At 40.2% G+C, this 14,000-nt stretch overlaps 1 protein-coding gene across 6 annotated transcripts in view; it reads left to right on the top strand.

Annotated features, from left to right (window-relative positions):
* LOC111270591 (cAMP-dependent protein kinase type II regulatory subunit) overlaps nucleotides 1-14,000 on the top strand; it is a 90,939-nt gene that overhangs the window by 71,591 nt on the left and 5,348 nt on the right. For all 6 annotated transcript variants that reach the window (XM_022850887.2, XM_022850886.2, XM_022850883.2 and 3 more), the window contains 3 exons: nucleotides 3,726-3,885; nucleotides 9,951-10,143; nucleotides 12,170-12,337. In XM_022850887.2, coding sequence (XP_022706622.1) covers nucleotides 3,726-3,885; nucleotides 9,951-10,143; nucleotides 12,170-12,337 — 521 coding nt within the window. The remainder of the gene's footprint in view (nucleotides 1-3,725; nucleotides 3,886-9,950; nucleotides 10,144-12,169; nucleotides 12,338-14,000) is intronic.

Genomic DNA, 14,000 nt, shown 5'->3' with positions numbered 1-14,000 from the left:
TTACCCCTTCATGCATCCATGTGCGCCTCAGCAGATACCCAATGTCAGTGAAGATACAGTAACAGACAGCGGTCAGTCCGTCCCGCCCGCTTTGTATTGTCTATTCCTCCAGAGGGAGTCTCGTTTACTTGTCTTGTCGCTAATGGCATCATTGTTAATTCAGCAAGACCAAAAAGGCCCCTGCCATGTGTCAAAGTGTGTTCTGGAACACAAACAAACCAACATGTCAGCTAAGGGGAAAAATATCTGCAACCCTTTTTCGAAAGAACGGCACAAATTTGCGAACGTCGAGAGGGTGAACGCCACCATATTGGAGGCGCTAAAGGGATCATTACATTAATGGTTAATCGTTATCTATTTCTGTTGTTATTACTGTCGGTACCATCCCTATAGTTACTTACTCATGACACTGCGTTAGCTTTTCTCTATGATGCCTTTAGATTCAGTTAAAGCATCGCCGGATGCGGAAAGCCGCCCGATGAATCGACGGGATTGACTTGTTTGCTTGACCGGCACTGTTGTAAATGGCGCTCTAAGAATCAGTTAGGATACGGCTACAGAAAGTGGTATAGAATATACGCAAAACCTGAAAAGGAGGGCACATTTTGTATTTGACGATGACTATTAAGCAAACAACCGAAAGTAGAGGCTGCGCAAAAAGCCCACATTACATCTACACTGGATAAAAGCGACTTACAAATCAGCTATTTAAGTTATACATAACTAAGGAACAGTAGGCGCTAAGGTTTCCTAGCAATTTCCAGTGTCGATGTAAGTTTAAAATTAAATAACTACAAAAACAGTTATGAACGTTGAGCCATCTACGTATCAAAATGGTTTTTGTTTTAAGGGCTAAAATCTTTCAGCACTGATATGCTCCTTGCGGAGTATATTTTAAAAAACAAGTCCAAAGATACTTACTGATAAACGATAACTACGAAAACTGTTTTTAAACATGGCCTATATATATATATATATATCTCAAATGTCTTTAATGCATAGCGGCAAATGGCAAGTGATGGCGGTCTTGTCTAAATAACGCTTCTTTAATAAGGCTTTTAGATGATCAGAATAAACAAATACGGAACATATATATTTCGATGATATCGCTCAGCATAGAGGTGCTCATTAAATATACAATTATGTTGACTAAATACGTGTCCACTTCAATTCAATTGTTAACTCAATCACCGTTTGGTTCGTGACCTGATTCCATCCTTCAACACATCTTAACCCTGACGTACTTTCTGATGCCTGCTTGCCCTCTGGAAACCATCTACAATTCAAATCCTTGTCTCCATGCAGTTCTTACTCGGCTGTTGCATTACTTCATCGGTACTGCAGATTTTCATTATCTCCTGCCTTCAAGAGAACATCTCTAGAAAAAGTACTTGCTCATCAAACTGTACTCTTACCAGCGTTACGGCCTCTCGTAGAGGGCACCATCTACCTCTGTTTCTACTATTTACAATACAGCATGATATAAAGCTGGGCAATTTAGTTACACCAATTTGTCGACTGGAAATATTACGAAGGATAAAATTAGCGGGGCCTTTCTGTTTCATGCGTGTATGATCATGGCTTCCCAATATATAACAAAAAATAACTAGCGTTCCCGATAAAATTTCGAAGACACATATTGCATCAGCAGCGCTACGGCTCGAACTAGATTAGGAAGCTGGCAATTGTGTCCTGCTATTGGTAACCTTTGACCTTAACTAAGAATTGTCATTGATAACAGACAATCGGCAGCTATTTTGTCGTGACAGAACTAGCAGGCTGGACCGGGAACGCCGGGCTCGCTTCAGGACAAGGCTGTCTTTGGTTGATCGCTAGTGGCAGCTTCGAAACGTGAGCCACGTTTCGTTGGGTTGGAAGATCTAAAAATTACCAGCAGACCCTCGTACCAGTAATAACTCTTTCTAGGACACACTGTATATGTGTTAAATGATCAGTCAATATAACTTAAAAACTTTGAACGAACGCATTTTTAGATAGTTTTAGTATAATTATTGGCTAAGTTTCGCAAAGAGAAAAGCTAGTCCGAGCTAGTAGATCGAGCTAAAGTTTCGTATGAATAAGTTGCTTCAAAAGGAACATGGTTTAATTTTCGCGCTTACACAACATGTTGAGGTTTCTCTTTGAGCTGAAAAGCAATGTGTGTGGGTACATTGCAGGTTTAGAAAAGGGCCTTTAATTACATATTTGCCTTAGCACAATATACAAAGTGAGTCAAAAGCCCCTGAAGAGTTGGAATGACCACATTTAACATTTGTTATTGCCATAAACAGCAAAATCAACTGTGAAACACATCTGTAATAGGAACAGTTAATATATATTCTTGTAATACTATGTTAGAACGCTAAAAGTTAGTATACGTCTATGAAATTGAATGACTTCAATAAAATTAGCTGACCTAGAATGATGATTTTTAATGCGTGTCAACGGTATTTTCTTCTATCTCGTACACATTTATCCCATTTACATTGCCGTAGGTAATTATTATCTATGGCTCCTTGAAATAAATCAATTGTAGAATACGCTTGCCGTCCAGTTGCCCTGCTTAGAGCATGGCAAGCCCCGTAGTTACACAGATTTGAATCAGAAGAACAAACGAGTTGAAGGCAACGTTGGATATTTTTTTGCTCATGTCAGGAAATAATTGGAACATGGCAAATAGACCGGCGTTGTCATCAGGTAACCGGACCGCGTCCCAAGGGTCTCGTGATGAGCTCGACACTGCGGACATTTATTGCTCCGTTTTCGGTGATTATCTTATAGTAGCGAGTACTACTAATACCTTACGCCCGAACCTACTCGAAACTGTTACCCGACTCCATTTGTACTCAGTTTCCACAACTGCCGTATTCCCTGCCAGACGTTAAATATGAAATACCAGTTTTAGCCCTCAGTAACAGAGCACTCAAACTCTAAGCTTTGCCTTCGTGAAAAGCCTCTTCGATTGCAAGTATGCGGCGTTGTCCTTTAGGTCCAAACATCTGGTCACCTCCTAACTAACTTCCAACATCCCGACCTTCGTTTCTGAAGCGGTTTGTGCTTTCGGTGAAGGCCTTTTTGCCTAATGTCTTCATCACTCTTCGACAAACTTCGGCAACATTGCGACTTTCGATAAATGAAGACTTGATAACTGAGCGACGATTTTCAACGTAATCAATTTCTCCTGGAGTAGACTCAGCCAATTTTCTCCTACGAGTTTTCGCAGACAGTAACCCGTAATTCCAAAAATCATTTAATTTCAAGGACGGTCGGATTCGGTTAGAACACCTTAATATTAGCCAGTGTTGACTAACTTCACCTTCACTGCGATGATCAAGTGGTATATTAACGCGGTGGGTTCTACGTTGTACGAAGGGCGTGGTGCTTCGCCTTCGTCCTGTTTAATCTGGTTTGAAGTTTATTATTATGAATGCCCTTGTTAATGATGTTGCATTTATTACAGCAAGGATACATAATGATGTCAATCGGATCCGAGATCATACAACATTGATCATATTGCTCACGAATAATAAAACCTAATAAAGATATTTTGAGTGGATGTCTTTTATGTGGAAGATGCTCCACAGGTCACCGTCCACTAGCTATTGGCTAGGAATTGTTAGAGACAAATTTTCAGATGTCGTATTGCCTCTATATATTATATCAAAATAAGTGTCTAACCTCTATCTATGTACACCTGAACCATTGCGATTGTGTTATAATTTCAGCGGCTTGTACAACATCTTCGTGAAAAATTCGTTGACAGGTGAGAACGTCAATGTTGGAAAATATGATAACCATGGCTCGTTCGGCGAGCTATCGTTGTTATACAATCAGCCTAGGGCGGCGACGATCCAAGCGACAACGGAGGGGTCTCTCTGGGCTATGGTGAGTAACTTGTTTCGTTCTATATAGTATCGCGTCTATGTCGACTATGGACCGGCTGTTTCGCGCCCCACCCGACGAATATGACAAGCAACAACAGTGTCCAATTGTATCTCCGTTTTTGAAAATCTTCGCTTTTATGAAACTGCCATAGCAGCCAACGGTAGAGTTTCGGCACTTCCAGTATGTACATACATGTATATATTGGCCAGGTCTACAATGTTGGCGGGTTGTTTTTTTCGCAGCTTAGTTTGCCTACGTACGTATGTGTGATTTGAGGAAATTCGTGCGTTCAACTATTGCGTGGGACTAATTTGAATCCATGCTTGTGTGCAAATTTCTCGTCTCGAATAAGGACAAGTATGTGCGGATACATCTAACGTTAAGACCCCATTTGGTCTGCCGTATGCAATGGATTTTTTTTAAAACATTTTACCTTCTTTTACAGCTATAAGAAGCTCTATTATTAGTGAAGAACTAACCATTTATTGGTCGTCCACATAAATGCATTCGCACAGTCTTCCATTCGTGTTGACTTCAATCGAATCCACTTGATTGACTTCAATCGAACAATACTTTTATATGCCATAAGTGACTATAGTGAGTAGATATTTGGTACGTTCAGGCCATTCTGCAATCAAGGTTTGTTCATTATCCTAACGTCACGTCGTAAGTGATAATTCCCAGCTGCTGTTGTGCGGCTTCTGCATCTGTTTGCTTGAAATGGAATGAGCGAACATTCACAATTAACCAAAGCCAAAAGATCAGCTGGCACCCATCCCGTTCTTGATGCGAACGACCGGCTAGCTGGCGTCCGTAACATAAGAGGAATCCGTTCATGCCGAGACGTTCGATCGCGCGTGAAGCACAAAACCGATTATGCTGCCGAAATTAGCCCCCCTTCCTGCCTTAATCAGCTAATATAGCCAGAAAAGTACCTCTATTTTGTTCATATCCTTAACCGGTGAGACAATCATCGCGGGCGGGGCGGGGGGTATTTTGAAAAGAACCCTGTGTTCATATATCCCACTGTGCGTATTTCAAATATACTGCTGTGTTCGGGCATGGCGTACATTCGGTTGATCCTATCTTGAATCAATTCTGTCTACTGTAGTTATGATTACACTTCCATTATCCTACAGAAATTTCGGATTAATTGGTGATGCTGATATCTAGGCTGAGAGGTGTTTATCGCGCAGACTGTCTAATCGTAAGTCCACGAAAACCAGCTAGAAACAAGTTGCTATATTAGCTTGGGTCGAACAAGTGGACGCAATCGAAAACACACAAAAACAAACCTGTTTTTGCGGATCTGCCTTGAGGCTCGCTGCTGGACTTCACCGGTTGGGGTTTTGTCAGTGTGATTGTGTATTCAGTAAATAACGCTGTTCTTACGCATAGAAAGGTTTCCTGCGCAACGTCTTAACGAAAGACAGACCTAAGCTGTGGCAAGCTATCTTCAATCAGAAAAGAGCCAACAAGGGCTTTCCTTAATGAAGCCTGCAATGTGCCTGCACAGATGATGAAAGCAGGTGAGAAACTGTACTGGGTATTCCTGAATTTTTTCGCGTTACACCATGATCGGGAACGATGGCAGCCATATATATTGTGATTCGGTATAATGTCGTATATTGATACTATTTTTGTATGTATATAGTAAAATGAAGCGCTCGGTATGAGTTCAAGGACTCTCTGCCGGGATCCTTTTATCGCGGTCTGCAATTTGCTCTACCGACTTTAATTCGCTAACGAGAATAGGCAATACTCGTATTCGTCGTTGATATCAGTTCAATTGTTGCTTTGTTTTATGTTTAAGTGATCCACTATAGAAAAGGTCATATAATGGCAGTCGCGCATTTTCGTAGAATAAGTTCAATATGGGTAATGCAAACGGACCTGATGGAAAAATCCCCCGAACGTCATTTAAAGCGCTCAGATCGCAAGAGCAGAAAAATGGCAGACTCTTTTTTCATACTTCTGCAAAAACTCTGTGATTATCGTGGGAGAACGTTGGGAGATTAAAGTGGTAGCAGATTACATAATTTTTTATAGCAACCGTTACAAATATCCACACCGATTTCTTATACTAAGAAATCGGCGTGAATATTTAAATAAAGTAGGAAACTCTGAGAGCCATTGTTTCAACGTAATACGCCCGTTTCAGTCAGATCTAGTAATATTTTAATTTGATAGGACCCATGTTACTGATGCACTTTCCGTGATTTTGCAGTGGTAACGTGTTCGTCTATTAATCGGAGCGATACGGAGGTGGTCTGGAATTTAATCTGGAGGTGTAGACACACACGCTTTGATTCTACAGTGAAAATTCGAATAGTAACAGGAAGAGGGGCGATGAATATAGTCATAATCCCTTCTCTGCTTAGTCGCCCCAGATTGCCTCCGTATTAAGCCCCTTATCTGGATAGGTCCTCGAAACAGTGTTGAAATAATGGTATCAGACCGACCGTACAGGGGACAGTTGAAAGTTAGCTATGGAAAAATGTTTTTATGTCGATGATGATACCACGTTTTCATTTGAAAGGCTCACCTCTACAAACATTCATAAAAATTAATAAAATAATTTATAGAATCAGAAAGTAGGATAAGTCACACGCACTTACAACTGCAGTTATATATCAATCGAGGTGAACAACACTAGATACACTAGAACAGGTAGAACAACACTAGAGAGAGTTCAGATGCTATCGACATCAGACACTTCTAATCAAATTTTTTTTAATTCTTGGGTAATCGCTTTACCCGCTTGTCAAACGACTGTGCTCGGGAGATCAGCGGGATATATCACCGGTTCCGCCGCTATTGTCGACTAAGGAGCTCTCTCACGAATCAGCAAATGGCCTCCTTGAACTGTGGAGTGGTCTGTCGTTCAGTGGGACATAAGTGGCGGTTTCAGCCAACTTTTTCCTATCTCGAAAGGACGTCTCTGTATGGTCTGTGACTATAATAGATCCAACATCCTTTAGCTACAGTGGACTCCCATATAAGATATATATACAGTTCGCCTTTTTGCACAGGAATACTTTGGCAATAATTGTCGAAGGACAACTCGCAGCGTACAAGATAATAAAGCGACCCGAACTCGTCCATAGCTGGCGTTAAAAATCGCTTCGTTTCAACCGTACATGTGTTTACCGTGGGTAGCTTGTACCGTCCCGGCTCTCACGACTGATGGCATAGTTTAACACGCGTAGCTAGAGCGCAGACTTGCACAGTAACTAGTGCTTTCACCGATATCTTTCTTCGCAAGAAAAGCTAATCTCGGGTAACGAGTTCTATCTATACGAACGAAGTGAGGACCAGCAGTGCGTGCCTAGGTTCATGTATAAGCGATGAACGAGACCGTCGCAGAGTGGCCAAATAACCTGTCGTCTGCTTTGAGATCGGGTCGGCTCTACGAACAAAAGGAGCTTTATTTGGTGCAGTGAACTCGTCGTCTTCACCGTAATGCAGTTACTCGCCGAGCGGAACATTCGAGGAAATGTGAAACGTCAAAGCTGTGGAAAAGTCCCATGTTTTGGATTATGCAAAAACAACTATTATTAATAATTACTCTTTAACGTAAATTTCAAGCTGAAGTTGTAAGTTAGGGCATGTAAATTAAAAATACACTTCTTCTTAATCAATTCATTGTTTCTATAACTGGATCTAAACGTAATTTGAATGGAACTTTGCACATATGCTAGATGTGTCATTCCTAACTGCCATGTGTACTCACCATCCACCGCGTTCACATTCTCCATACTAGACCTAAACCACTTATGGGTTGTTTCTGAAAATTTTTAATCTGAAGAAAAGCTTTCTGAAAATAATCGCGCGTCAACCAATACTGGTAAGTATTGCTCACTCTGTGCAAAAAAAGTAGAGTGGAATTAAATTATCAGGCGGACAGCAGGCCAAAAAAATGAAAAAACTGACCACTAAAGCTTTTCTGAACGAGCTAAACGGACACTAATGAACTTTTCTTTCAGACAATTTGCAACAAAAACTAATAATGGATTTTTGAGCCGTTGGTGTACACTTTCGAGTCCTTGAATTCTAAACCCTATTAGGAATCTTCGCGTTTATTTTGTGCTAGTCTTTCTGAGATTTTCAGAAGCTGCAAAAAACTGCCAATAAAGTAGGCTGTCAGTTGCGAGCAAAGAATAAACCTTTAGTTTTTGTAGGAGTTTGTCCAGCGCTGAAAGACTAGATCCTAACCCTCGCCAGAACTTGAAAAAAGCCGTGTTGTTATTCGCCACAACGAGCCTGCTCAAGGAAGAGCTGGCTTTTGTATAGTATTAAAAAGATCGGATGAACGCATTCATCGGCTGTCTTTCCGCCAAAGATTCCTCGATTTCAAGGCACGACTTCGCATATAATATCCAAATAGGATATTAATTATAATGGATATTTTATATTGTCTGTTACGTCGTCTATGTTGCTTGGATTTGTTCCATTTGATCGGTAACTCCTTACTAATGCAGCCATCTTGCGCCATCACGAACAAGATAGTATTTCTACTCAGCTCTAGTCCATGCATATGTATCTATAAGTCGTTCAGTCTAATCCCTTAAGGCCTAGGTGTCCTCGCTGCCCCTGATCTATGCGTAATCTAGTTTTCTGATTAAATCGTAGATGCCATGTAGATTACTCTTCAGGTATGCCTTAGTCACCCTTAAGAGTACCAATGAGAAAGATGCAATAGATTCAGCAATGTCAAAAATTCGTTCCCTCAAAGCGTACCCTGCCATCTACGTCCAACGAAGACTGGCTATTGATACTCGTGTTGGTGTCAATTAAACTTTCACAGCACGAATCTGAAGGGCGACTGGCTTCTATAATCGGGTATATGTGCGCTTCATATGAATTTTTCTAAATTGATCAGATTAAGTTCGTCTTTGAGTCACGGTATCTTCGCTCATTGTTATCGGAAGTTGCATTGAGAATAGTTTTCGGCGTCATCGGCTTACAGAAAGCAATCCAATGTGAGCTTTTTAGAGTGGGAAACTTTTGTTGTGAGTACCGGCGGTAGGTAGAGATAGCTTGCTTCATCTTGAGAATACCTGCAATTGTGAATTGTGAACGATAGGCTTGTGTAAAAGTCGTTGTCTTTTCCTAACCAATGGTAAAATAGTTTTACCGCGATACATAGCGGCACAAATTATGTGCCGCTTATGTGTCGCGGTACGTGGTCATACCAGCTAAAATACGTTATCTCAGTTAACTCTTATTGGTTGCAAGGGTCCGTTGTCGAGTCTGCACTAGATAAATTGCCGTTACATGATTGGGTATAGCAATAATTTGTGATACCTTTTGTGTGTGTACTATATGAATCGACCAATCAATATATATGCTGCATGCAAAAACTATATGCCGCTCCTACAACCGTTGAGTGTCACTCGATTCGTGTAATGCATAACCTGATGGATCAATAGCAGAATGATCATAGGTATTGTTATAGTCATAGTTCTTATTCGTTTATAGCGTCATGAACCAGGACACAAAATGACGACCAGCACAGCCGAGGCATGATTGTATTGGTCTATATATACACTTTTGATATCCTGTTATCGGCCCTCTGTTGTCGTAACGGAGGGACAGAAATAGACGTACTCCTATTGCAACAGATATTATCCTCTATCCTAAAAAAAATCCACTATACAATACAACTTGCGAAAAATAAATAGCGGTATTCGATCTCACCCTAGAACATGAGAGTAAGTGACAGTCAGTTGTCAAAATCTTAATGTGCTTATACAGAACCTGTTGTTAGTTTGAGATGTTTCGTCAATGTTAAGTGAAAAGTGCAGACAGCCAAGTCCATATAGCGGGTGTAGTTCTGGAATGAACCTATCGGAGCCGAGGGCAAAAGCTTAATTTTACAAACCCAGTACCGTACGCTTACGACGCCTTTGAAGTCGTAAAAAAAAACGAATATTTCGAGCCGTTCATTTGCTTCGAAATGTGTCGTGCTCGTATTACGCGCATCAATATAGGAACATATGTTAACCCTCCTATGCATTTTCTGTGCTATTTGCATGTTATCCACAAAAATCCCTATATTACAGAACCGTCAAACATTTCGTCGAATCGTGTTGAAAAGTGCCCATAAAAAACGTATCGAGTACGAGAAGTTGTTGGAATCTGTTCCGATGCTGAGTTCGCTTAACGCCTATGAACGTATGAATTTATGTGACGCCCTCATGCCAAAAGACTTCCACGACGACGAATGTATAATCAAGCAGGGCGATGTATCAGACGGTATGTAACATGACATAGGATTTGTATGTAGAAGCACGCAGTATGATATGTGGATCTAACCTGAGATAGTGTAAACTTAATAATATATTTATTTTGCTTTCTGATCAGAAATGCTGATATAATTTTACTGCTCAGTAAGAGAATTTGAATTATTGCTAAGTAACGTAGGGATTAATGGACTTCTAAACAGTGTAAACTTTAAATAAAAAGGCTAATTTTACGGAAGTACTAAAGATTCCCTTCAAATATAACGGCTGTTTATACCTAAGCTCTATTGCGGAACATACAGCTTGGAATATACTGATGATCGCGATTTGCCGGATTGACCATACTGAGGCAAATGCTTTACCAGTCATAACCAACAGATACTCAAGTGAGCGTAGCAAACATGAGAGCACACTATTGCCCTGGCTTCCTTTAAGGGAATAGCAGATCTCACTTTACTAACTAATTTTCCACGTGTCAAGGGTCAATCTCCGCCCGTAAGATTGATTGGTGTGCGACTCCCCCCCTTCAGCGTATGCCCTATCAAATACAAACTAAATATGTGTATAATTAAAGTTGCGTAGAAATTCTGCGACTAAATTGGTAGCTTTATCGAGAAAAGTACCTTTTTTTTCTGTCAGGTTAACCAAGAGTTGTCCAACCATGCGATGACGCAAAATGCAGGTTGGATTACCGAATGGTAATTTATGTCACAGGCTTACATGAAGTGTGATCATTAGCAAGTAAACGTTACAATGCCGTACTTGTGCTCCAGCGACTAAAATGGTTTGTCATTAATGTATCATCCGGGTTTCATCATAAGACCGATTTTACGTAGATTATATATAGTGAAAATTACGCCGAGACTTCACAAACACCACACCTACCAAAATATTATTATATAGTTATACTCTTAACTGCCATGGACCTATAGACCCCTTCCACTACCTATATAAATTATAATATTAGGCTAATTTATAGTCGATATTGCCCGAATTAAATTCGATGAATCTTCTAGCTCTACTTCAAGTAAGACAAGCAGAACGGCATTTTCTAGTTGCAATTACAGGCGCGGTACCATACATATATACATGTATACATATATATATTCAGCTATGGATATAGACGATAATAGTCGGGAATCGGTCAGCAGGACGTAACTTTTTGCCAAACTTTTTTGGCCTTACCCATAGACATCCGGAACCTTTTAGGCGCACCTTAAGTACCTGCGCAGGTTCGCATTGAATTCGAAGAATTGTTGTATGCTGCGATTGTATTATTCAGCCCCATGACTTGTGACTGATAGTTGGTTCGACCCAAGTGATCTAGGCTCACGGGCCCGTTAGACCTGTATTTGTACTCCCGTTTCTGACGACAAAGAGGTTCTGGCATACTGTGACACACGACACAGCAATGATATCAATAGCTCTGTTATTCCTGTCCTGCATTCACCCTGCACGCTCGATGCGCCAGTGTCATTCTGTCTAAAAATGAAGAAAACAATTCGCTGTTGAGAATATATAGTGTATGACATCCAAGACCACTTGACTAGCATTTTGTCATGTAAAAGAAAATTGATATCTTGTGTCTAAGTACCAGGCCATTAAGACTCTGCAATGCCCGTAAGCTAACTGGTCTTATGTATCATGACCGAACTGTAGAAAATGCTTTTCGTGTTTGGTAATGAAATGTGTTGACTTGAAGGTTGTAAACGGTAGAAATTATTTGAAAGAAGTTGAAGTGATACTAAATCACATATTAAGGCCTATTATATTATTGAATAGTTTATGGCTTATGGTAATACTAATAATTTTCCTTCAGATTTTTGCTTCTTTTAATATTTTTATAGTAATTTTACTCCACTTACTTAGACAGATCGTCAACCTTTCACATTGTGTTGGTACGTGATATTATTATTATCACCACCTACACGATCTCGATCAACTTCGTCAACCCAACGAGAGGATTACTTCGTGTCTTAATGTGCATCTTCTTCCTTTTGGGTCTTATGCGATACGGCTGGCTGAATGGGGATTTGCAGGTATGTACTTTCTCGAAGATGGGACAGTTCGATGCTGTTTCCGCTCTGACGGAGGCGAACAAGAGGTCTCCCGAATGACGAAGGGCAGCTACTTTGGCGAATTGGGTCTCATCACTCACAAACCCCGCGCAGTTTCCGTCTACGCCGTTGGTGACGTGAGAGTTGCCTGTGAGTATTTTCCGTGAAAATAGTTAGTCAGCTGCTTTTTTTTTCCTTACAATGGACTTACCGTCCTCTCGACCTTTCAGCTATTCGGTAGATGCGCGTGCATGTACTTCGAAGAACACAACAGCGCTTGTATGTTGGACATGCGCAGAAGTTCATCAACTCACCGTATGAATACCTTCTGTCATTCATGCAATAGGTAGTTGGATTGCATTTATATATAAACATGCAGTTTTCGCCTGAACTACGGTGTGCCTTTATTCAGCTGTTGTCAGGACCATGATTAACGTTCTGGCGTCGAGCGTGAACAGTTCGTATTCATTGTAGCTATAAATAAGGGAACATGTTTATGGTAAATTGAAGACCGACGCATCCGTTACGGGAGAACACATAATTTAAGATGATTTTCTATCTCCGCTTGAGCACAGCGCCATATTTGCTGATCTATAATGGCCTAAAATGTCCTAGCGGTGATAAAATACATATAAAAACACGTCCCAAGCCTAGCTATTTTGCGATAGAAAGCTACACCAAGACTTACACTTATGGGGCATTTGATAAATTCGGTATCTACATTAAGAAGACTGTTGTGTCGCTTTATTGAGTTAGTTTGTTCAGTAGCATTAAACATAGCCTGAAGCGATTAAAGGTCAACAAAGTCTGGCGCCATCCCTATAGAACGTAACAATAATTGCGCGTGTAATTTTTTCAAATAATGTGTGAACGCTTTCGCAGGACGTTCAATTTTCGGTAGGACGTAGTTCTTTTCTCATGTCTGTGGCCTCACCTGCTTACACCATCAGACTAATTTTAAACGTTTGTTTTTAATTCTCAAGTGAAGCTACCAAACAGCTGGATGGCGTAAATAGCTTCCCGGTCCTTTTTTATTTATGTCATGTTTAGCGAGAATGATTAAGCCAGTGTACCAAGTATCCTCTGTTCAAGCGGCACTCTAAAAGTATCTTAACAAGTGTAGTATCGTTTGTTGGCAGATGAAAAGCGTGTCGGCCGATGTAGTTATATATCTTATTACTGTTTTCCGTAATTGTAGTAGTTCTTTTACTTCTTATCAAAACTAATTCTGACATTCAGCTTCTTCAACTGAATTGTTCATTTTAAGCCAGAACTTCTCCCATTGTTCCCATTGTATCAAAATGTATGTTCCGTTAGATGAACGTTCTCATATTTGACTATAGCAATGGGCAGCAATCCTTGTTTGACTTGATCTAATTTTTCGATCATTGTTTGCCTATTTCAAGGACCATATAATAATGCTTTAATATATAATAATAATAATAATAATAATAATAATGCAGTTAACGAAGCTGGCGGCGAACTTAAATTGTAGTATTTAATGCTTTCGATGTTTTTGCAACGGTGCTTCTATAATATTACATATTGCTAATTGTCTAGCAGATTACAAATTTTAGCGTACACGTATCCGATTTTTTAACCGTATTGCCAACGTTTGCATTCGCTTTCTACAGTTCTATCATTAGGAAAACGTGAAATAGTTACGTTCTTAAAGATCGTTTCTCGTTTGACTTGATCGCAGCTGGCAGTGGTATACTCAAATACTATACAGGCAGTCAGCGATTTGACGTTTACTGCACTCTACTTATTATTGTTCCGTCTAGAGATAGCAATATTATCAATGGCATAATTT

Source organism: Varroa jacobsoni, unplaced genomic scaffold (genome assembly GCF_002532875.2).
Source record: "Varroa jacobsoni isolate VJ856 unplaced genomic scaffold, vjacob_1.0 contig00012, whole genome shotgun sequence".
NCBI lineage: Eukaryota > Metazoa > Arthropoda > Arachnida > Mesostigmata > Varroidae > Varroa > Varroa jacobsoni.
The sequence above is the reverse complement of the archived record's forward strand: the minus strand, read 5'-3'. Positions and strand labels throughout refer to the sequence as shown.